General features: G+C 37.5%; 1 protein-coding gene across 1 annotated transcript in view; it reads right to left on the reverse strand.

Annotated features, from left to right (window-relative positions):
- The window catches only part of PCSK5 (proprotein convertase subtilisin/kexin type 5), a 324,200-nt gene that overhangs the window by 144,762 nt on the left and 153,071 nt on the right, over positions 1 to 26,367 (reverse strand). The window contains exons 6-7 of the mRNA XM_007450986.1: positions 16,464 to 16,552; positions 12,738 to 12,910 (exon numbers count right to left, since the gene is read on the reverse strand). Coding sequence (XP_007451048.1) covers positions 12,738 to 12,910; positions 16,464 to 16,552 — 262 coding nt within the window. The remainder of the gene's footprint in view (positions 1 to 12,737; positions 12,911 to 16,463; positions 16,553 to 26,367) is intronic.

The raw sequence follows: 26,367 nt of genomic DNA on the forward strand, positions 1-26,367 counted from the left end.
GGTGGCAGAACTAGGACCAGATAATCCAGTCTCACCTCAACCAATGCTGATCCCCACTGACTAGTACTGACACTGGGTATTCCTAAAAATGCGTAACAACATGGTTTGGAGAAATATTGCTTAGCAATAGTGCATTAGAGGAAAAAAAACAAACAAACCCCAAAACCCTCCCCTTCCTGCTTTATCTCATTTGCCAAATCAACAATCCCCAAGTAACTGTCTGCTTCTCATCTCTATCTATGGTTAATTCATATTGATCAATGCCCCCCGCTTTCTTTTTCTCAGCCCTTGTCTTCCTCATCTGACTCAAAGAAGCCTCAGAAAGACTCAGGTTATTATTTACTTCTGGTCACTCCCACAGTCCTGCAAGCTCTGAGCCCTGTTCCAGCAGTTTTCCCAGGGCCTGAGGAAGGCTAACACCGGTCATGGGGAGAAGCATGCAGATTGGGTCTGTCAATTTCTCATTCCAAGCAACTGAAAAAGTACATTTGAACGTCATCTGCCCTCTGAAATAATCACAAGAGTGAACAGCACCAACGCAGCTATTCTGCACATTCACCAACCCAGCACTCCCATTTTGAGGGAAAAAGAGACATACCTCCCAAAGGTTTCTCCACGTTGGATCATCGCACAGCAAATGCAACATCACGCTCAGACTTTCAGGAGAGCCAGACTTAAGCAATGGAGAAGGGTATTTTCCATATTCACATTAATTCCCTATTTTCAAACTGCCCAGAAAGATACCATCACCTTTAAGTTATACTGAAGGAGTAGAATTTGAAAAATTCCTTTCACAGAGAATAAAAACATTTATTATCAATAGGGGTATGAAAGGAATTTATTGTAAATGTTTGGAAAGGCACTTGGAAAGAAGGATGGACACGCCAGCAATAATGAAAAGTTAATACTCTTCTGTAAGTTAGCTCTGGGGTAGAGAATGCCTCCTGTGGGCTGGTTCCAACTCCCAGCTCAGCTCTGAAGGGGTGAGCAAAGCTGCCGCTCTCTGAAGCCCATCCTGGGGCTTGAATGCCACAGGCCTCTACTCCATGAAGCAATGACTTTGACCTTTTGTGGAGTAGCTCATAACATTTCTGAAAGGCAGAAAATCAGCCCCTTACAGTTTCTTCCCATAAACATAATCCCGATTCAAATGAAAGCAAATCACACTTCTGAAAAAATTACAATTGATATTAAGCTTATATTATTTACAAGACTGTGGTGGATACTCTAGGGTCCTTAAAGATGCACCAAACTTTGGCCTTCCTCTCGGGGTGTGGGGGGGGGGGGGGAGAAGACCAGCAATTGGTCTGAGCACTGTGTATGTGAGACCTCAGTCAGTGTTCACGATGGCTCCATAAACTATTATCATAGCCTTGTCTCAGGGAAACGGAAGCTCTGATAACTTAGTAACTTGTTCCAGGTCAAAATGCTAAGAGAGAATCCAAACTGAGATTTCAACTCTGGTCTTTGTGACTTTAAAGCCGATACTTCCTACATCATCACAGGCTGCATCCAGGGATGAAGAAAAAGAGAGAAGCTAGTGAAATTCAGGATATGCCAAATCAGTTTGCCTAGATGATAAATTTCCCAGGAGTTCAGAGGAGAGCAAGGTCCCTGACACAGTGTTCACTTTCATGACCAGAATTAAAACTACTGCTGGCTGAGAGCTGAGTATGCAGAGGCAGGCCTGTATGATGCACTTCCTCAGAGCAGATATCACACGGAGCATGGGGCCAAGAGCACAGGCTTGGAAGGCAGACCTGAGTCTGACCCACAGTCATGCTTCTTAATGACCAGGTTACCTACTTTGCCAAGACTTGGTTTTCAAATCTTGAAACTGGGGGATGTCCTGTGAAAATTATTCCTATGCCTAACTCGAGAGGCTATCAGAGGTAATAATCATAATAATGTTTACAATCCTGAATATTAAATTTGATTGTTTTCCTGTTAAAGATGAGGAATGTAGGCTCAGGGCAAGTGAAAAACAAGTCTGCAATAAAAGCCATATATACGTTTAAACCATTGGATACTATCAACTCAGTTCAATTTATCCTTGTTTATTACACAGTGGCCTTTCTTTTCTGGTTGCTGCCATGTTTTGTTGAAGGAAATTTATGTACCTGTCCTCCCCATCAGCTTTTTCAAATCTATGTTTAGAATCATAGACACTCACATTGGTATGAACCTCAAGTTGACCTAATCCAATCCCTGTATGATTTTGTACCTTCCCTATAGCAGGGACATCCAGACTATATTAGAATGACTCCTGTGATATGGACTTCATTTATCCCCCAGGTGGCCCAGAAGTCACTAAAAATAGAACAAAACAAACTAAAAGAAAAGAGGACTGTTACTGATATCTGGTTAATCCATGAGTAGAACAAAGGGAATGAGAATGGAATTTGCAAAAGTTAAAAAAACCCACTCACAGTGTTAATAACAAATCTCTAAACTTGGGCTTCCCTGGTGGCGCAGTGGTTGAGAGTCCACCTGCCGAGGCAGGGGACATGGGTTCGTGCCCCGGTCCGGGAAGATCCCATGTGCCGCGGAGCGGCTGGGCCCATGAGCCATGGATGCTGAGCCTGCGCGTCCGGAGCCTGTGCTCCGCAAAGGGAGAGGCCACAACAGTGAGAGGCCTGCGTACTGAAAAAAAAAAAAAAAAAAAAAAAAAAAAAAAAAGAAAAAAGGAAAAAGAGTAGCCCCTGTTCGCTGCGACTAGAGAAAGCCTGCGTGCAGCAACGAAGACCCAATGCAGTCAAAAATAAATAAATAAATAAATTTAAGTAAATAAATAAAGTCAATTTTCATGAAGTGGAACCGATATTAAAAAAAAGCTCCCTTGTCTATCTTTGCCTACCCATATATCATTTCAAAGTTTTACAAGATTTGCCAACTAATTTAACAACAATCTGTCACTTACTAAAATGCAAACAGTTCCAAGCCTGCTACAGCTGGGTGTATATCAGATAAAAACATATCCTTCCCGAGTTGAACTGGTTCATTTTATTATGATTATTATTATTGCTTTATTATATAAGCTCATTATACCTCTTCTCTCCTGTTCTTGTGAACATGTGCCTTTAATTTAAGGGTGAAGAAATTGTGTGTGTGCATGTGTGTGTGTGTGTGCATGAGACAATGTGTGAAAATAAAGCATGCTTGTGCTTTCAGCAAATATTCTAAATATTCAATCAGTTGTAAAATCTGGTGAATTGAAAAGGAAATTGATGATAGAAAGGAGATATACTAATCAGAGACTTCATAAGAGACTAGTTTCCATCTGGAGCCCTGAATAGAAGAGCAGAGTGAGGATGGGATGAAGGCCACTGTTCCAACAGGGAGTTAGAGACCAATGATTCCGATTTCACCTACTTTTGTTCCCCATCCTTGACACTGGTTCTGTCATGAATTCATTGGAATGCCTTAATTGATAACCCCAAAGCCTAAAATGCTCAAATAGAAAGAATCTGAGGGCTTCCCTGGTGGCGCAGTGGTTGAGAGTCCGCCTGCCGATGCAGGGGACGCGGGTTCGTGCCCCGGTCCGGGAAGATTCCCACATGCCCGTGAAGCGGCTGGGCCCGTGAGCCATGGCCACTGAGCCTGCGCGTCCGGAGCCTGTGCTCCGCAACACTAGAGGCCACAACAGTGTGAGGCCCGCGTACCGCAAAAAAAAAAAAAAAAAAAAAAGGGGCCTGTGAGCCATGGCCGCTGAGCCTGCGCGTCGGAGCCTGTGCCCCGCAACGGGAGAGGCCACAGAGGGGAGAGGCCCACGTACAAAAAAAAAAAAAAAAAAGAATCTGAAATTGAGAGTATACTTGTAGATAAAATGGCAAAGCAAACACTATAAGCCATGATCCTACAATATCTACAATGAGCCCCATGATTTCTCCAGATAAAAGATTAAGTTAAACGTCAAACCAGTGCTTGGTATGTAGTGAATACTTAAGAAATATTTTTTGAGTAAAATAATCAGGGAAGTACTGGTAACCCGAACACAGGGTTTTCTGATTATGGGAAAAAGAAAGGATTCAATTCTATGTTTTTTGCTTGTTTTCTAAAGGATATTATTAAACACACTTGTCAGGAAACTGTGAAATGCTGTCAATGCATTCGATGCCTGCTGATGAATGTCAAATGCATTATTAAAGTTTAATAACCCAACTAGGGCAAAAAAGATGACTGCAAGGCAGCTAGACTGCACGCAGTAAGTTTTGTTATTGTGTGTAGTTTAGTCTGTCCTTATTGTTTACCAGATCTGGAAGTCTGCTGGCACTTTGTTTAGAACCTTTATTCACTGTTATATGGTGAGAGTTCCCTGAAGACAAGTCCTGAGTATTAGGACTAGCACCTTCCACTAGCACCTAGAAAAGTGCCTGGAATATTAAAACCACCAGTGAGTGTTTCCTGAATGCAATCAGAAATAAATGAATGAATAAAGAGTCTATCAAAGACAATTTTAGGCAATTAGCTCCTTATTCTGACACCAAACCTTGGGTCACCTATCTCTGAAACACTGTCAATCAACTCACTCATTTCTTATTTAGAACTGTGTGGGCAGATGAAGCCAAGAGTTTCCCCTGAGGGAAGTCTCTGCCACTCATACCAAGGAGCCAAGCCAAAGGATCCCATGGTAAGTGAAATCGTACCTGTTTGAACGAGAGCAACGTTTTTTTAAACTATCCTTTCTCAAGATTTTGATTCTGAGACTCCTGCCAAAATTGTAAGAGACCCTATGTGGCCTCCTAAGAAGCTCAGAATGTTCCCTGTTGGTCACAGGGAGCAGTGATGAGTTTTAAAGAGAAGACAAATGACGAGATTTACATATAAAAATACTTCCTTGGCTGTGGTGTTCACGCGGAATTGAAAGTTGAAGCTCAAACTGGGAGGATGGAAGTTTTGAAATTATGCTATTGCCAAAGTCTATATGAGAGATGTTGGTTCTAGTTGTGAGGACAAGAGGGCAGATTCCACAGACTTTTCAGAAGTAATACAGGAAAGAAAGACTTATTAGATGACTAGATGGAAGAAAAGAGGAAATGACGAGTTTTAGGAAGGTAGACTGGGTGAATGGCAGTGACATCAAGTAAATAAATACATTAGTGTTGGTAAAAACCATCCAATCACTAAAATTATTTCCAGTTCTAACATTCTGACTCTAATAAGTTTAGCTGAATTTTCACTAAGCAATTCTAAAGAACTTAAAGTGAAATTTAACAGCAATTCAAAAAAGTCATGAAAACAAAAGCTTTGGTGTGGTTAAAGTTTAGAACATGGATTAAATAAACTTAAACATACCTCTCTACTGCAGGACTTCTCAGAGCCTTTAATATGCTTTTAAAATTCGAAAGGAAGCATATAACAGGTGGTGTTTCTCAAGTGTATTTGATAGCAAAATCCCTCCACCCCCCCCTTTTTTTAGCATTTTATTAATTCGTGTTTTACAGAAAAGCTTTAGAAAACCTCGGGTATTTTCTCCCATTTATTTTGGCCATTCCTTAATAATAATCTCAAGATTATATACTTACCTTCCCTAAGGACCATTCAGCAATATGAAATTGATTAAACCCAGAGATTTGGAACAATAAAAACTTTTTATAATATTTACATGATTAATCAGTATTTCACTTTTATTACGCTTGCCCTTTTAGTGATGATAATGATTAAGATTCATAACATAATGAGAGACTCTTATGTTCCAGGAACTCTGCTGAGTATTTAACAGGCATTAATCATATAATCCTCATAATAGTCCTATAAACTAATTACTAGCATTTAGCTCCATTGTATAGAGGAACAAACTGATCCTCAGAGAGGCAAATTAACTCGAAAAAGGCAAAAGGTATTAGAACGCACTGAAGAGTCTGAATGCAGAGTCTGGGTACACTAATCACCAGACTATTCCACGTATGTTAACAACTCATTTCCAAAATATTAAACAAAAACAATGAAAGTGTGACCGTTAAGAAAATTAATTCAGTATACGCAGTAAATTGGCATGGAAGTCATTCATACATTCCTTCACTAAATACCTACAGAGTACAAGACACTGTTTTGGGTACTTGGGATACAGTAGAGAACAAAACAGTCGAACTCAGGGCCTTCATGGAGGAGACAATCAATTAACAAGGTAAGTAAATCTAATACATAGAAGAAGGGATAAAAATTGCCAAAAAGAGGTTCTGAAGGGTTGGAGTGCATGTATGTTATATTGTGGATAGAAAGAACCAGGCAGGAGTCCTTGTCAGGACAAATTAGATAAGCACTCAGAGAAGAGTACTGGGTTTCCCAGTGACCTTGATAGGAACAGCTTCGGTGGAATGATGGGGCAGAGTCCCGATGCCATGGCTTCCCAGATGATAGGACAAACGAGGTTGTAGAGGGCAAGTATGGACCACAGTTTCAAGGAATTTTGTTTCCAAGTGAAAAAAAAAATGAGGCAGTAATTGGAAGGAGACAGGAGCCCAGAGATGAATTCTCCTCTCTCTCTTTTGACATAGGAGAGTTAGCAGTGTGTACTTCTGTGGATGGCAATAATACAGTTGAGAGGGAAATTTTAAAGATGAAAGAGAAGCTAACTGATTGAGCCATGTCACTGATGAGGTGAGAAGGAATGGGGTCAAGTGAAGAATTGGAGGCAGTGGACTTAGGTAGAAGAGCAATTATTCTGTAGAATAATTGAAGTGGACTCCCTGAGCAAAATTTATTTCCTTTGTGAAATCCTTCTTGATCCTTAGGCTTCTCTCTCTTGCCACCGATCTCTCCAGATGTCTTGACATTGCTGTCACCCAAGTCCAACTCATTATCAACTCTTTCCTGGACCATTTCAATCTTCCTCTCTTGCCTTCCCATCCCTCGCCCCACACGCAGTCCCTTCTCTACACAGCAGTGATCTTTTAAAACTGTGTATTCCATCAGGCCACTACTCTGCTGAAAACCTACACTGGCTTTTCTGTAGCAGATTAAAAGGCAGACCCCCTTCATGGTTTAGGACGCCCTGCTGAGCTAGCCCCCTGCCTACTTCTGTGGCCATCTACTACCGCCCGCTTTCTGTTCTTGTTGCTCCCAACACCCAAGTTAGCATTCTGTTCTGGAGATACACCCTAATCGTTCTCCACTCAGGGGGCTTTTTAGCTCTTGCTGTTCCTTCTGCACAGAACATTCCTTCCACATTTCTTCACCTAACTGGCTTCTTATCACTTATGTCTCCATTCACATATCACCTCCTCAAAGATGATTCCCTGTCCTCCCTAGCTAAATCAGTTCTGTTTTCCCCCAGTCATCAGTTTAATTGCATTCATAATACTTCTCCTTAGCTCAGATAGTCTTGATAGCTTCTGTGTTTGTTTCGTCTTGTTGCTAGAATGGGGAAACTTTTATGTATTACGTATAAAACTTGGACGTCTTCTTCCCTCTTTTATCTTCAGTGTGGAATTTGGCTAAACTTAATAAAAAGAAGGAATTACAATTCCTGTAGTTTCTAGATGATGTAGTTAAAACTGCAACAGTCTAAAGTCACAGTGACTTTATAGACTGCCACAAAGATTTTCAGGTAGTTTCTTGAAGGAATTATTTTTAGTCACTTATTCCCTCATTCCTTAAATCACTCAGCTAATAAATCACTTATTCATTTCATTATTGTGTTCTATAAACTAACTTTGCATAAAGTAATTATCCAATTATTTTCCGTATATTTGACAGTATATATTATACAAAGAACACAAATTAAAATAATCTCAAAGAATATAAAATTTACCAACTCATTTGATGCCTGATAGTGGAAGAATGAAAGATTTCTTTTTCCTGGAAAAGGCTAATACACTGCTTCAAAAATCACAAACATGGATAACTGAAATGAATTTGTATACCGAGAGGTTATCTCAATGAAACTGAAGATGAGCTTTTATAAGGCAAGTAAAATCGAAGGTGAGTATAGGCATAGGAAGAACAAAATAAATGACATTATAGAACTCAGAAAGTCTATGCTGACTTTTATCATATTATTTTTAATCTACCACTACAAGTAACTAAATGGAATCATCTAGAACTCCACAGTGTGGAATGGTATAGGAGAGAAGAATGGGGGGGCTGAGAATAAATACAAAGTTTTCTGGAAGAACATGATCTCTTTTCCAAAAAAAGAAAAACATATATATGGTATTTCTTGAGCACCTATTATGTTCCAGGTACTGTGTCAATTGCTTTATATGCATGATCATCTCACTTAGCACTCATAACATCTTTGTTAGTAAATACTATTATTGCCCTACTGTAGGTGAGGAAATGGAACCAGAGAGGTAATTTGATCTAAATCAGGTCAGAGAGCAGTAAATGACAAATCCTAGACTCAACTCTAGACTAAGTCGCAAGCCCATGTATATTAAACACATAAAAACCCTCTCATGCTGATCTTAACACATTTAAATGAGTCACCGCTGCTTTTCCATAATTAGATGTGCAATGCTAGGAGTCAGAATAATTTGTTCTTTTTAAGAGTTACTTCTTTTGTTACTGCCTCAACTCTAAAAGTAAATGGTCTGTTTTAAAACTAAAGTCCTTGTTTTCCCAGATTAAAACCCTGAAAAGATCCTCAATGGAAAGTTGAGTAAATTATGGGAACTCCATACTCCAAAAATTTTAAAAGAGTAAAACGAATGAGTTCTATCCTATGGATTGCCCCAGAAGGATACGCATGATACACTGTTAGGTGAAAACAGCAACGTGCAAAGACATATGACCCCCATTTGGTATACGAACGTGCACAGGAGTATGGGAAGATGTAGTCCATACTCCTAGCAATGGTTATCTAGTTGGACAGGAAAATCTATTTTAATTTCATCATTATAGTAATGATCTACTGTAACAGGCATGGATTACTTTTATAATTAATGATGAGTATAGAATAAGTTTTTTTAATTATCTATTTCTGAATATAATCTTTCTATATGTCTGAATAACTTTCTCAGATCATCATGTTTCTAATCTTAGCTCTTTTATCCTTCCACCAACGTACCACATTTGTATTTGTTTTATACATTAGACTTCCAGTTAAGATTTCCATTGAATGAAAGATTCACTAGCAATAATAAATTTGAAAACTATTGGTCCATATCACCTGATTTAATGATAGCTACTGAATATAGGACATTCTCTCTCTATATATACTCATGAGGCTATGTGTACTACTAACATAAATAGATTCATTTTAATGAGAAATTTCAGATTGCTCTTTATTATGTTAAGAGTCATACACAAACAGTTGAAAATTAAATATGAACTAAGCATGACTGACTTAACTTGAATATCCATTGTACTGACGATACAGAGAGAAAGAATAGTAATGTGCAGCCCAAGGTTTTGGTAATGAAATCACCAGATTACTGGTGATTAAAGGAAACTTCTACCCAACAACTTAGTTTCAAAGGATTCTAATGTAGCTGAAAATTGACAGAGCTAGAAAAGTCTGAAGCAAACCTAACTACAGTTAGAAAGTGCATTATACAGAATAAGTGCAGAAGCTTTCCCTCCAGAGTCTCTTTCAGAATAACCAGGAGACGGCTTAGCTCAGACTTCTGATTAAAACCCTAACCCCAATCCCACAAAGGTCGAAGAATCATAATGATTTGTACTCCAGCTGCAATGTTACGTTACTCAACTGCATGCATTGCACTGTTTCAAATCTGGGCTGAATTTATAACTACCCTATGGTTAGCATAATTTGCAGTAAATTAAATTAAATTCAACAAACATTCACTGAGTTCTCACTAGAATTCAATGTACTTTACGGGTTTTGCAAAGCCCATAAAGGTGCACAGAGTACAAGCTCTGCTCTTCAAGAACTTACTATTTAGTGAAGAACATACATGCAAAACTCACTCTGACAGAGAGCACGATATGATAAAGACTATACATACCAGGAAGAATACAAAGTATAGGGAAAATAAGGCAGGGATCACATACACTAAATTCTAGGCTGGGCAGTGAGAAGGTTTCTGGGAAGAGGTAGCAGTTTAACTGAAGTTTGATGGTCAAATAGGATTTGTCTGTACAGTAGTAGGTCATGGGAGAGAGTCAAAGACCACATACTGTAGAGAAAGCAGTACGTGCCAATGGGTAGTAAGAGTGGAGTATGCTTCACAGACACAGAAAACAAACCTATGGCTACCAAAGGGGAAAGGCAGGAGGTAGGGATAAACTAGGAGTAGAGGATTAACAGATACAAACTACTATACAGAAAATAGATAAGCAACAGGATTTACTGCATAGCACAGGGGGCTATATTCAATATCTTGTAATAACCTATAATAGAAAGTCTGAAAAATATACACCTAGCTGGATCACTTTGCTGCACACCTGAAACTAACACAATATTGTAAATCAACTATACTTCAATTAAAAAAAAAAAAAAAAAGAGTGGAGTACGCTTACATTCCTAAAAAGAAAACAGAGATGAGGAAACAGAAAGAGGTTAGGCCCAGATCAACAATGGCCACACATGAACATGATTAAAATGTACGTTTTAGAGTCACAGATATAGAGAACAAACTAGTGGTTACCAGTCAGGAGAGGGATGGGGGAGGGGCAAGATAGGGGTAGGGATTAAGAGGGACAAACTTAGTTATAAAATAAGCTACAAGGATATATTGTACAACACAGGGAATATAGCCAATATTTTGTAATAACTATAAAAGATAATAAACTTTAAAAATTGTGAATCACTATATTGTACACCTGTAATTTATATAATATTATATATTAACTACACTTCAATAAAAACTTTTTAAAAATAAATTTTAAAAATGTATAATTTAAATCACCCAGTGGTGCATTCACGAGTAAGAAAGAGAAAGGAGTTGCTTCTAGTGGAGTTTTACAACTGTATAGCCCTTATTTTTTAATTTAATTTAAATACGACAGGATTTCTCAAGATCTGTAATTTGAAACAGATATTTTATTACATTAGATTGTATGGTCAATTTGGGGGAGAGGAGTGGTCAGTGAATTTTTTTAGTGAAATCAAGGAAAATGATGATGAATTAAGCTGCCTGGTTAGGGAATGTGGGAACAGAAAAATAATATTGTCCTGGGACAGAGGTGAAGCTAGGGAAGGGACTACACAAGGGAGATGCCCAGAAGGGCATTGTCGGATGACCTATCAACACCAATTGGAGGGTTTCAATATCTCCAATTCTCAGTCTCACAGTTTCAAGAATTTATATCTCCAAATCCAAAATTAACATATTGATGAATATTAATGATGTTAGTATTCATATTAATAAATATTTCTTTTCAACAAATCTAAGCATCCAAATATACCTCTGTTCTCATCAGAGGAAACTCTCTAGCCCTTAGCTTATTTACAGGACAGATACAACACACAATCCTGTCTACTGACTCAGCCTAGAGCTCCACGCATTCCTCTAGACGGGAGGATTGGAAACTCACTATTTCAGACGTGGCTTCATATGAAAGTCATCACCAATCAACACAGTTTGAGCTGAGGTGCTTTTAAAATATACAAATAGCTCATGCAGCTCTATGTCAAAAAACCAAACAACCCAATCAAAAAATGGGCAGAAGATCTAAATAGACATTTTTTTTTTTTTTTGTGGTTCGCGGGCCTCTCGCCCCCATGGCCTCTCCCGCCGTGGAGCACAGGCTCCGGACGCGCAGGCTCAGCGGCCATGGCCCACGGGTCCAGCCGCTCTGTGGCGTGCGGGATCCTCCCGGACCGGGGCACGAACCCGAGTCTGCCGCATGGGCAGGCGGACCCCCAACCACTGCGCAACCAGAGAAGCCCTAAATAGACATTTTTCCAAAGAAGACATACAGATTGCCAAAAAGCACATGAAAAAATGCTGAACATCACTAATCATCAGAGAAATGCAAATCAAAACTACAACGAAGTATCACCTCACACCGGTCAGAAGGGCCATCATTAAAAAGTCTACAAACAATAAATGCTGGAGAGGGTGTGGAGAAAAGGGAACCCTCCTACACTGTTGGTGGGAATGTAAGTTGGTGCAGCCACTATGGAAAACAATACGGAGGTTCCTCAGAAAACTAAAAATAGTTATCATATGACCCAGCAATCCCACTCCTTGGCATATATCTGGAGAAAAACATAATCCGAAAGGATACATGCACTCCAATGTCCACTGCAGCACTATTCATAGTAGCCAAGACATGGAAGCAACCTAAATGTCCACCAACAAAGGAATGGATAAAGAAGATGTGGTACATATATACAATGGAATATTACTCAGCCATCAAAAAGAATGAAATGCCATTTTCAGCAACATGGATAGACCCAGAGATTATCACAGTAAGTGAAGTAAGTCAGACAGAGAAAGACAAACATCATATGATATCACTCATATGTGGAATCTAATTTTTAAAAAAATGAAACAAATGAACTTATTTACAAAACAGAAACAGACTTACAGATACTGAAAACAAACTTCTGGTTACCGAAGGGGAAATGTGGGCGGGAGGGATAAATCAGGAGCTTGGGATAAACATACTCACTACTATATACAAGATAGATAACCAACAAGGACCTACTGTATAGCACAAGGAACTCTACTCAATATTCTGGGATAACCCATATGAGAAAAGAATCTAAAAAAGAATGAATATATGTGTATGTATAACTTAATCACTTTGATGTACACCTGAAACTAACACAACATTGTGAATCAACTATACTCCAGTAAAATAAAATTTAAAAAAACACCTACCATTCTAACACCATTTTCAAAGGCTTGCCGGGTGAGTGGAGCTGGTCCATCCACAGTCTTGCCATCATCATCCGGGCCCCAGCTCGCACTGTAAATGTGCACATGCTGAGGATTGAAGCTAACTGATTTTGCTTCAACCATATCCGTGACATCTCCATCCAGCATTCGAACTCCTGTAAGACAGAAAGGGGAAGTCACTCTATCAGAAGCTTCACCCAAACAGACCAAGATATATTTCAATTGTAGCATTTTTTTTTTTTTTAAGGAAAGAATAACCTTTAAATCAACACTTAAGTCAGCATATGTTCCTCAGAAAAGGTTAGTGCAAGACTTCTCTGAAGCTTTCTTGGGGGGAAAGGAAATTACATTGCATGCAGAAGAGCAACACTTCTTTAAAAACTTTTTTAGCCATTGTTCTCTTTTTCTAAGTTTCCACATTCTTTCCCTTCTCTTTATCTGTCTTAAGGGATATCTTTGTCTCTTGACAAAGGGAGCCTCAAGCAACCCATCTTCCCTAAACTGCTCTTCATTAGGTACCTTGTGCTCGTAATTGGTATAAAACATTCTAACCTCAGCAGTCTTAGAAATCTGGAAAGCCGCCAAGTTAGAGTGGTCCAATTTCCTCCATATTTAATATTATTTCCTAATCTGAAATACTGATGTGAACTTAATGTATTACTTCTTTGCCAATTTATTATAAGTCAAATAATAAATGAGAATGCCCTCTGTGTATGTTACACATCAAATAATTCTCAAAGGGTTTTGGCAATGTTTAGTCATTAATCTTCATGTAAGTATTCCCACCAGACAGATAGGAATTTATTATTAACCTTAATTTGCAAAAACAGACACTAAGATACTAAAACAAATTGTCAAATATAAAGCTTTCTTTTTATTTTACAGACATGCAATAACAACAAAACACCTAATAAGTAAACATCTTTCCTTAAGCTGGAGCTAAATACCATCACTGAGACATTGTATTATTTTAAAATTATGTCCTTATAGACCAAATTTACTCCTTAGGAAAACGTTATCTAGTAGGATTTCAACTTTCTTTGGTTACCAATAAATGAGGATTAAATAATAAAACCCTAAATCAGGCAGCTTTAGAGGCTATGTGGTTTGAGGTGGGAATTCTGGTGGAATATAAAAATATTCTTGAAGGAACCATATCTTCTTTGTGCTTTTAAAAAAATGTTTAACTTTTAACTATAAAATCACAAACACAGAAAAACAGAAAAAATGACAATGAACCCGGATACAGCCAGGACTCAACAACTGTTAACATTTTGCCACATTTTCTTCATCTAAAAATATAAATATTAGGCTAAACCATTTTAAATTACATGACAGATATGACACTCTATCCTTTAATATTTTTTCCAACAAAAGGGGGAAACAGGGCTTCCCTGGTGGCGCAGTGGTTGAGAGTCCACCTGCCGATGCAGGGGACACGGGTTCGTGCCCCGGTCCGGGAAGATCCCACATGCCGCGGAGCGGCTGGGCCCGTGAGCCATGGCCGCTGAGCCTGCGCGTCTGGAGCCTGTGCTCCGCAACGGGAGAGGCCACAACAGTGAGAGGCCCACGTACTGCAAAAAAAAAAAAAACAAAACAAAAAACAAACAAACAAAAAAAAAGGGGAGGGGGGAAACAAACACCCACTGTACCTTAAATTTCCCCAAAGCATCCCTAAAGATGTTGCATTTGGCTGCTATATCTCTTGACTATCTTTTCTTCTAGACTTGTGTATTTTTAAAGGAGATGTATAGAAACAGGTGATGTGGAGAACAAAGGTTTTGAACAAGTCCATTTAAAAATGACGGAATGTAAAGCATACTTAGAAAGCTTTTCAGCAGTTTATTTTGTGGGAAGAAAATACCCAGCAGGATGCTCTGCACATAATGGGTCCTCAGCAGCCACTGGTTTGTTTTGATTTGACATGAATGTTCAAAACTCATCTGCATGGTTTTTACCAAATAAAGATGAAATATTTCATATTCTTACTTCTATTTAAAAGCATAAAATGGAACTATTTTACCACTCAAGAAGGCCTGAAATAATCGAATCAGTATGTCTAAACACAGGAGTGTCTACACAGCACCTGAATTCAGTTTCTACACCATGAAATTTATGTGACGTCCATGAAAACATGCTTGATAAAATCATATCTAGAGTATAATATTAATTTTCTGACCAAAAATTGATAAGAATTTTATTTTCTCAAGTTTAAAAATGAAAGGTTACTTTTTCTTCATTTAACTAACTGCAAGCCTTCATGCCTTTTGTCTAGGGGTTAAATTTACAATTTAGAATGTTTTTGCTTTTAGGATGAAAGAACATTTGTCAGGCATTGCCATTCATTCATTTTTTTTAGAGGTCTTGTTTAGCTAGGTCAGCAGTTTATCTGTGAACTTCACAAGTTCATCCCTTCACTCCCTCAAGGTCAGAAGTGCTGGGTTAGTACTGAATAGTAATGATAGGGACCTGGGTGTGTGTCTGTGTATGTGAGTGTGTGTGTGTGTGTGTGTGTGTGTGTGCTGGACAGCAAGTAGGGTTGACTGGACAGCCACTGTAGTCATCCAACTATCCTGAGGAGAGCAGGGGCCTCCAGCACCCTCACTATTCTTCAGAGGATATCTGTCTCCTTTCCATAACACCTCCATGAACCTTGCCCTTGATACTCAGCAGATGCTCTCAGAGTACTGCTAATTACTGGTTAATAAGCTGCCATACTCTAGGAATCCCGGGTGAAATGAAAGAAAGAGGTCAAATTTACTGACGAATGACACAAAAGACAGTCTCAGAAAACCTTTTCTTAGCACCGTCATTATATACCCCAATTATTTCATGTTATAAGACATCTACATTAACCTTAGAAAGGACTATCATTTCTCTTTTTTAGATCCAACTCTGTTTACCATTTGGAAACAAATAGTATATTGGAAACAAGGATGTCAGCCTGGTTCCAGGAGCTTCATCTTATGAAACCCTTCAGGAGATGCTTAGAGGAACACCTTCAAAGCCAGTAGGATCTATACCATCTCTTACAATGTTTTCTTCCCATTTGTGCATGGCTGTGTCACCAGGCTATATTAAAAAGGATGATTACAAATGGGAAAGTAAGAGTTTGTTTTATTAATATCTGGATTTACACTGCTTTGGTTGGTCCTTGTAGTAAGTATATGTATATTTGAGCTTGTGTATGTGTGTGTGTGTATATATATATATCTATAACCTGCAATTATTAATGGTAATAGTATTACTATACTCTGGGACTACAAAAGGAGATTTTACTATTTACCTTTTAATTACAATTAAAAGGAACTTTTTGTAAAGCCTATGGGAAAGAAAAAAAATATTTTCTGCTTTGACAGAATTTCAAAATGCTTCTTTCCATAGAGATATTATGGCCTGGTGTTTATATCCTTAGTTCTTTCTGACCCAGGTACCAATTGTACAAGTTGGTATAGATGCTAATGACCCCATCCTCATTATTAGACAACCTTTTCTCATTTCTATTTAAAGAAAGAAATGTCTGTGTTTGCAGCGCTTTAGGGGGGCCGCTTAATAATGCAGGTTAACATAGTCATTTTGCTGTCAGCAGTAGTTGAACTCTATTATGCAAACATATGCCTGTCTTTAGTTCAGAAAAGGGTTCTGAAAACCAGTTAGGGTGAGAGCTCTTGGCTTGTTTCTGCATCCACTCGTGTCTGTTTCCCATACCTCCGATCCTGGCGTTGAAAGCAATGCCAACTGTGCAGTGAGAGTTGTTTGCTGCGGCGGCCACTTCTCCAGCACAGCGGGTCCCGTGCCTGCAGGGAGAACACACACACTTTCTAAAGGAAGACACCTCATTCTCCCAAACTCAACACATCCTCAACACCACTCAGACTTCAAAGTGGTGAAGAATGTAGCAAGCTGTAGGTGTTTCTGGAACTTCTTACCCAAGTAGCACTAAGTCTGTCCATGGCAAACTTTTACACTTACACTTACACTTAATTACATTCTGTTTTGGATTACATTCTTGTATGCTTATTTTTGATATCCTGCTTTCCCAACCAGAAAATCTCCTTGAAGGCTAAAATCAAGCTGTATGTTCCTTTGTATTCTCTGAACTTTCGATGTCCAATACGGTAAACACCAGCCACATATGGCTAATAGGTACTTGAAATATGGCTAGTATGACCACATCTTAATTTTTAATTTTAAGTAAATTTAAAAACTAGTACTCAGTTCATTTATTAGAAAATTTAAGAATGTGGGTATGAGAAACTACTTTTTAAACAGGAAATTAAAATATACATCAAGGATCTCCAAAGAAAATTCATCATCTAAGGTGCAATTGCTGTAAATACACACTGGATTTCAAAGCTCTTACGTGAAAAGACAACATAAAATAATGCATTACTAGTTATTTTATATCAATTACATGTTGATATATTGTACTTAGTAAAATATATTATCAAAACCTATTTTACCTGTTTGTGTTCACCTTTTTACTGCTTTTTTAAGATGTGGCGGCCAGAAAAGTACAAAATTTTTCTGAAAGATATTCCCTGTTATTTCTCACCACAATAACTTAGTTCTTTAATCAGAAAAATCATTTAGCTGAAAGGACTTCTAAGATCTTATCCAAGGATCGCAAAGAAGCGTCAAGTGCAAAGGACAATCTGTTTAGAAATGGTGGCCTAATACGATGTGTGCTGAGAACAATTCTAAGGCATGGCTAAGCCCACAGAAAGAAGGCAAGGACTGACGACTAATGCTTGCCCTGGACGCTGGAGGGGGACGTGACAACCACTGTGGTGTATTTATATGTTAATGAAGTCAATGCTCACCTCCCTTCCCACATTTTTAGAGATGAGGGCACTTAAGGAGGCCCTGAGATGTAAAGAGATCTGTCAAAAATAGCCCAACAGTGACTAAAACTCAGGACCCCAAATTCTGTTCTGGTACTTTTTATTTTACAGCATATTCTACACACTCATCATGGGATATAACTACTGTCTATGCAACTATAAACAAGTAGCTGCTTACAACTGATAGGTACACACCAGTTCACACGAAAGAGATACATCCTGCTTTTTCCACTTAGTAATATCATGCATCTCTTTTTATGTAAAGATTAATCTATATATCATTTAAATGGTTACTATTATTCTATATAATCTTTTATATTTATATAGAAATGGCATATACCTATATACATATACCTATATACATATACCTATATATGTGTGTGCGCATATATATATATATATATATATATATATATGCGCACACACACGCATCATAATCTTTATTTCTGGAAATTTACCCATTTTTTCACTAGTATTAATGAGGCTACAAAGAACAGTTTTGTATATACAAAATTTTATATACCTTGGGACAAATTTCTAGAAGTGGAATTACTGGATCAAAGAGTACAGAATATACTGTCACACTGTCAACAGAAGATAAAAGTAGTATAACCGAACCTCATAAAAACTGCAAGACTGATAAATAGTACTACAAAACACCAAATTTTAATTCATGACAAAAAAAAGACAGGCCATAAGCCAAGTTGAATGACAATATGAAGAATGGAGAAAATATCTGGCCGAACCCCTGTGTACGTAAACCCCTATGTATGAGTTTTCAATCTTTTTCATCCTTACCAAGCAGACTTGAAAAATATTATCTCATTGTTGCTTCCCTCTTTATCCCTTCTGATTACATCTGATGTTGTACATCTTTTCAAATATTTATTAGCTATTTCTGTTTCTTGCTTTCTGAATAACCCCTTCATGCTTTTTGCCCAAACCACTTATTGCCTTTCCATCATACCTGTTGCAAATATATTTCCAAATGCTTTATTTGGAACGTAACGATCTTATTTATGGCACTTTTAGGTTGTCACACACAGTTATTTAATTTTGATGTACTCATAATTATCTTGCCCTCTGATATTTGGTTATACACTTTAATCATCAGAAAAAATGACCTCTTTTTTAAAAAAAATATTTTTGTAAGCCCCAAGCTAAACTACTAATTTTCCTCTGAGCATAGTAATTATTTACTATGAATCTTCATTAGCCTCTTACTGCATATGACTTCATGGTGTAGGTTATTTTTATTCAAATGTCAAATGCTCTTTATGAGTCTACTGTTTTTATACTTCATTGGCTCTATTATTAATTAATGCAAGTTCTACAGGATCATAAGGACCTAGGCTTTTAATGTGGCTCTGGTTTATTCTTTGGCCCATGGGTTATTTAGAAGTATGATTTAAATTTTTCAAACATATGCAGGTGTTATGTTTTTTATATCGATCAATAACTTGATTACCTTATGATAAAAGAATATAATTTTTATGAAGCAATCATTTGAATTTTGTGAGCTCATAAAATGGTGAAGCATATGATCAACTTTTATAAATGTTCCATGTGCTTGAAAGGATGTGTATTCTCCAATTGTTCCATATAAGTCCATTATGTCAAGCTTGTTCATTATATTGTGGATTTGTTAATGTTCTTTGCAGTTCTATCAATTTTTATTGTATTTAGAAAGGAATTATCAAGCCTTTCTAGTGAAACAAACTGTTTATGAATATGTAGTAACACTGTGGTTCTTGCAATAAAAATTAAAGATATCTGGCTAATATTTAAATTATAAACCACTTGATCCTTTTAGTTTCAAATATTCTGTGTTCATATTAGTATGCCTCATAAGTAGACTATAATTATATTTTTTTGAAGCTAGGCTGTCTTTGTTTTTGACTCAAGAGTCAGTCCATTTACAGTGTCTATGTATTCATACATACATATTCATTTCTGTATTTTTTACCCTGTACTAGTTTGGATGTTATATTCTATTATTTAATGGTTATCCTAGATATTTGATAATAGATAGCTAAGATCACAAACACTAAAGTTATTAATACTTTTTTCACCTTTTCCCAAACAATGCAGACTTTAGAATGTTTTAACTGATTATCCACCCCTTGACATGATCCCCCCATAATTATAGTTATACATTGGATTTTTTAACTCTAGAAATCACCCACTACTATTCTACTTTAAACAATCAATGTTTGTTTAGATTTACATTCTTTGCTCTGTTTATTTTTGTAGCTCTTATTTCCTTCTGGGATCACTGATTTCTTTCTGAAGAACATTCTATAAATGTACCCATCGGAGAGGCTTTCGGTAGCCTCAGAAAATGACTTTATTTTACCGTTGTTCTTAAAAACTAATTTCACTGGATATAGAATCCTAGACTAACAGCACTTCAAAGATGCCATGCCGCCAATTTTTAGCTTCCATTGTTTCTGGTGAGAAATCAGCCATCTGGCAGTCTAGTTCTCTCTGGATGCTTTTCAGATGGTTGTCTTTTCTATTCTGCAGGTTCATGAAGATGTTATATGTATGTATTTTTAAACATTCTTTCTTGGAATTCCTAAACCTGTAGTTTAATATTTAAATCTTCAGAAGTCTTAGCTAGTACCTTTGTAAGCTAGTACCTTGATGCACTGCCTTTACATCATTCTATGGTTCCTCCTATCAGAATCCCCGTTAAGCATACATTAGACCTTTTCACACTGTCTTAATCTTCAATCTCACCTTCAGGCTTCCGCCATCCTTCTCTCTCTGTCTCTCTCTGTCTCTCTGTCTCTGTCTCTGTCTCTCTCTGTCTCTGTCTCTCTCTCTATCTCTCTCTCTCTCTCTCTCTCTCTCTCTCTCTCTCTCTCGGCTGTGTTCTGTGTAACCTGCTCAGTCCTATACTTCACTTATCCTATCTTCGGCCATGACCAACCTGCTATTTAGTCCATTCATTGCATTCTTCTTTTCAGTTATTTATACGTTTTACTTTTTAAAGCTCTTTTGTCAAGTCCACCCAGTTAATTTGGATAGTCAATTTTTCTTAAAAATGCTTTTCAATATTTATTTCTTGATGCATATGAATTACATATAATAATTCTAAACAGGTGAATCTAATTCTGCTATTCATTTTATCCACTGGCTTGTTTTCATGCTGATGTTTGCCCCATGGAGTTGGTGAATTGTCAAATTAGGAGATCATGTTGTCTAGGCTTTTATCTTTGTGAATTCCTTGAGGATGGTATGGAAAACTCATTGTTTTAAAGAAGATTTAAATTCACTTCTAACACATATTTTGGGCTACACCAACCAGGACCTGTTCCACCAAATTAAAAATGGGGGCCATACAAGTAATATGGATTATAGGTGCAAATTCCACAAGAGAAATTAGTTATTCTCCAAGGTAGTTATTTATTTATCGTCTTGCCCTATCTATCACCCAGGGAGAGAAAGTCAGATACATCCTCTGTCTCTCTGTGTAGGTTTTCTTTTTCTATGGTTATCGCACTGAAGATAGTACCTCAGGGGTTCCATTTTATGCAGAAAGCTTCTCTCACCCTTTGGACCAAGGCCTTGTCTCCTGCCATCCCTGGACTTTTAAAAATCCATCTCCAGTCTGGCTAGGATTGGTTGCTCACCCTGGGAAATGCCTAGTGTCCACCTGTTGCCCACGTAGTTGATAAATCTGCACTTTCTCAGAGAAATACTCTGGTAACCCATTAGCTCAACCATGCACTGAAAAGTTCTTTAATATTTTCCCATGAGTTTTAGATATACTGTGGTCGGAGAGATTTAATTGAATATCTGTTCTACCATATTACTAAAAAACAGAAATAACATGGTTCTGTACTTCTAAAATGCAGTAAAGCCTTGCACATATTATGTGCATCATTAATGTACAGTGAATGTTTGTAAGTGAAGAACAGAGTGACTATTTTGTTTATAAAAACATTTCTCGTAAAGATTTCTGTACAGGGCTCTACATCATAATATATGGGCTATCTTGGGGAGACAGGGAAGTTATACTGTACTGTTGACACATATTTTAATATCATTTAAATCATATATTGCAGCATACTGTAATTGAGGGTACAAACTGCCGGCTCAGCTACATTTAAACAGCCCACTCTTCAGATGACAATGATCATTGCTCCAAGTAAAGTACTAGTCATCTTTTTTATTTTTATATCCTAGTTGGACTCTGTCTTGACATGGATTTTAAATAGATCACAGAACAATGGATATCATCACCTATTCAAGTACGTGAACATGATTCAATTTCTTCCTTCTCCCAAAGAACAAAGGGTGGTTAGCAAAAAGTATACTCATGATGTCAATAAATATGAAAGTCACAAAACAGACAAAAGTCTGTTTTTCAGTTGTATTTTTCTTCAGAGATGACAGACTATGAGCATGTAAAGTATTTTCAGCATGAGAAGAAAATTTTAGTAGATTTTAGTCCAGAAAACAATATACTCATTAGATTATGTTCTGACCCACACGCACCTAAATGCAAACTGTACTAGCCATGTCCCACGTAATGTCCCTTGGAAATGAGTCACCTGTTTAGCTTTCTTGCATATGTTCACAATATTACTAAGACACATATTTTCTGAGACTTCTAGAAGATAACCCAATTATGTAAATTATAAGGATATATAAACCAGTGACTTAAATTGGACATCATCTAAAATAAAGCACATGTAGACAAACTAGGACTTAAAAATGCATCAGTTCTCTGAATCTCTTAAGGGCATTGCTGCCAAGGCCCCTAGTAAGTGTAAAACGTTGTATTATATAATTTTTACTTGAATAAACCACTTGGCTTAAAGAGCATTTTGATTTAAAAATCATGTCTGTCTTTGTCCGATGGCTTTTTCTTACTCAGAAAAAAAATTTTTTTTGGCATCTGCTACATTACCCAACAAGAAACCACTGCAATTACAGGTCTCAACAAGTTTTACCTTGGCTATCTGATTGAAAAGATGGAAAATGAGATCAGAGAATGCCTGTTAACTCATTTCTATAGTATTGTGAACACATACAAGTTAGGTGAAGTTAGTCTACAGTATAAATTTGTGGGGTCTACTAAATCTTGCTAGGTAGTAAAATACCGCCTTTACTCCTTCGTTTGCTTTCTACCTAGTCCTCTAGTCACACTGCTTTGTGAACTTCTTTTTATTTCAAATGAGTTAGTGGGGATGGAAATATTAACTCATTTGAGATTTACCATGGATCTGAAAACAAGATGTGAATGAGCTCAGCAATGAACCAGAGACATCAGGACACATGCAAGAGGTCTCCCAGTTAGTTATCACGACATTGCTTGAAAGTCAAACTTATACTTGTATGGAATCAAGCAATGGCAAGTTGGAGAAAGATTACTTTCTATTTCATTTCTTTCCTGGAACAAACATCTTCAGCTGTTTGTGGATTCTGGCTCCTCCTCTCACTGTTTCTATTCCCTCTTGACATCTGATGTGCCCATTCTCCTTGGCATGTTTTGATTCTGTTTGAATCTGAGTGAAAACCTTCCATCTGAGTCTACTTCAAAAGCCCCCTTAAAAGGGGAGAGGGGAGCAAGCAATAGTGATGTGTTTGAGGTGTTCTCCAATATATCACTCAGAGAGGCCGTTTCTGACTGCTTGCGCTGTTCTTGATAATATTACCACTTTATATCACACTCTCCACTTCTCAAAGTATTTTAACCTCACCTGATTCTCACTTCAACCCTGTGATTTAAGCAAAACAGACATTACTTCTCTTATTTTACAAAGTGAGAAAATTTAGTCAGTAAGACAGTGATTGGAAGGTATAAACTGTGACAGGGCAGAGACCAGATCTGGGTCTCCTGGGTCCTTTTCTAAAGCCTTTTCACTCTTCCAGCAAGACTCACAAGGACCCACATTCCTAAGTCTTTGAATGATTGTCAATATTTCCTGACTTCTTTGCCTGCTACCCTACTTGTTTTGTGAGGCAGAGGCAACTTTATTTCCTCATTACTATTGATGACAGCATATTTGACAATATCTTTTATAGAATCCCCACAATAATTTATTCAACTTGAGTTATAAGGAGGAAATGCTGGGAATCTTAAAAAAACTTAAGAAGAATGGAAAATAGCTGAAAATGGATTTTCACCCTGTCTTCAGCAAAAAGCTTAAGAAATATATTTTTTCAAAAAGGTAAATTAAAAATTTTAAGAAAAAAAATCACACAGTCCACTTTTCGGTGATTAGTTTTTGTGAGACAATTAAGACAATAGCTTCTGATGTGACTACAATTACACATAGTCCCTGAGGCTTCAATGATATTAATTTTTTAAATTATACTAGCAAGAAACTCAAAATATACTAGGAAAACTCATTCAAAATAACTACTATGGACTGAATGTTTCTGTCTGCCCCACCCCTAATTAATTCACATGTTGAAACCCTAATCCCAATGTGATGATATTTGGAGATGAGACCCTGGGGAGGTAATTAAGTGATGAGAGTGGTACCATCATGATGGGATGAGTGCCCTTATTAGAAGAGATACAAGAGAGCTTGCTTCCCTTCTCTCTCTTTGCCATGTAAGAAGGCAGCCATCTACAAGCCGAAAACCAAATCTGCCAATACCTTGATATTAGACTTCCCAGCCTCCAGAACTGTGAAAAATAAATATTTGTTATTTAAGCCACCCAGTCTATAGTATTCTGTTAGAGTAATCTGAACTAAGACAATGACAGATACATAAAAGAAGATTATAGTCACAGACCTTTTGATAGCCTAATATTGAAAGAATTTTAAACATGAACTTAAAACTATGACAGTTTCTATACTTAGCAATACACACTGTGAATCCTCTTTTTGGCCCTCAGGAGTAATATATACAATATTTAAAGAAATTAATAAAAGTTAGCATTCATCAACTGCTCCAAAGTCTAACAGATACACTGTAGACAAGGAAAGAAAATGAAAAAATATATTATAGTATTAGAGTATTAGGTAGTAATAGAATACTACTAAGCATTAGCATCAGATAATATCATATGTAAATGACTAGTATTAAAAAAAAGCTGAAGAATATTTCTTTTGGCGGGTTAGAAGTATTGTTAGTTTGACACGTATACATATACCCACACACACGAGTGCATGTAAAAACTGGTGAAATCTGAATAAGGTGTGTAAATTGCATTAATGTCAATTTCCCAGTTTTGATATTTTACTATAATTACATATGTTGTTACCACTGGGAGAATTTAGGTGAAGGATATGGGGGACTTCTACTATTTCTGAAACTCTCTGTGAGTTTATGATTATTTTTTTTTTAAGTTTAAAAATTATTGTAGGTTCGAAGAATTTGTATAGTTATTTATAATGTTGGTTGTAATTCAAAAAGAATATTTCAGTCAGAACACAAAATATTGACAATAAAATAAATAAATCTCAAGTGGTCAAACTGCTTTAGAAGTGTTTTTTCACCTCTGCCATTTTCCCGCTTCCTTAACCTCCCCAGACTAGTAAAACGACTTATTCACCATTAAATGAATTCACTGTTAACTATGCTAGCCCACGTTTAAAGGAAAGAATAAATAGCTTGATTTATCAGAAAACCTAGTTCTATACCTCACTTCTGTTGCTTTCCCAAATATAATGTTGCATGGAACAGTAAAACCCACAGCAGGCTAACATACACACACTACTATATAGAGAGATAACCAACAAAGACCTATTGTATAGCAAAGGGAGCTATACTCAATATTTTCTAACAACCTATAAACGAAAAGAATCTGAAGAAGAATCAAGGGGTAAGGGAGACAATTTCTCAGGCCTCCACTGTGGTGGAAAATGAGATCAGGCTGTTCCCAAAGCTCTAACTACATGGAATAAAAACTAGTATGTAGGGCTTCCCTGGTGGCGCAGTGGTTGAGAATCCGCCTGCCACTGCAGGCGACACGGGTTCGTGCCCCGGTCCGGGGAGATCCCACGTGCCGCGGAGTGGCTGGGCCCGTGAGCCATGGCCGCTGAGCCTGCATGTCCGGAGCCTGTGCTCTGCAACGGGAGAGGCCACAACAGTGAGAGGCCCGCGTACCGCAAAAAAAAAAACAAAACAAAAAAACACCTAGTATCTATATATATCTGAGTCACTTTGCTGTACAGCTGAAGCTAACATAACTTGTAAGTCAACTATACTTCAATTAAAAAAAAAAAGCTCACGGCAGGCATTTATGTACACGTGTTATGTATACAGTCCTGACCAAGACAGTAACCAGCTTTTTATCAGCCTACCTCTCTTCCTACCCTTGACTTACGGATCAACAACAATGTCAAGGCACTAGGGTATGGGAGATACCTTTGATGAAACATATTAATCATGATGATGAAATGAGGCCCTTTTTCTTGGCTCCCTGGTTAATACTCTAAATTTACCCCACTATGCTTCTCGGTTCCTCTTTTTGCTTTAATGATTAGTTTTCTACGTGTTACTTGAGCTTATTTCTATGAATTCAGATCGCCCAAGCCTGTCTATATCCCCTAGTGATTCCATGATGCTATTCCTTCCCCACTGGATCTATTAAGAGCCCCACCACCCTGCTCTTCCAACTCCCTAACCTCTTATCACAGTGCTCTGTTCAGTCTTTGAAACTTAGACCTACTGGTTTTTACTCCATGTAGTCAGAGCTATGGGAACAGCTTGATCTCATATTCCACCACCAATGTAAGGCTGAGAAATTGTCTCCTTTACCTCTTGACTATGAATATTCAGAAATTAGTCATTCCTGC

Source organism: Lipotes vexillifer, unplaced genomic scaffold (assembly GCF_000442215.2).
Source record: "Lipotes vexillifer unplaced genomic scaffold, Lipotes_vexillifer_v1.1 scaffold204, whole genome shotgun sequence".
In the NCBI taxonomy this organism is placed as follows: domain Eukaryota; kingdom Metazoa; phylum Chordata; class Mammalia; order Artiodactyla; family Lipotidae; genus Lipotes; species Lipotes vexillifer.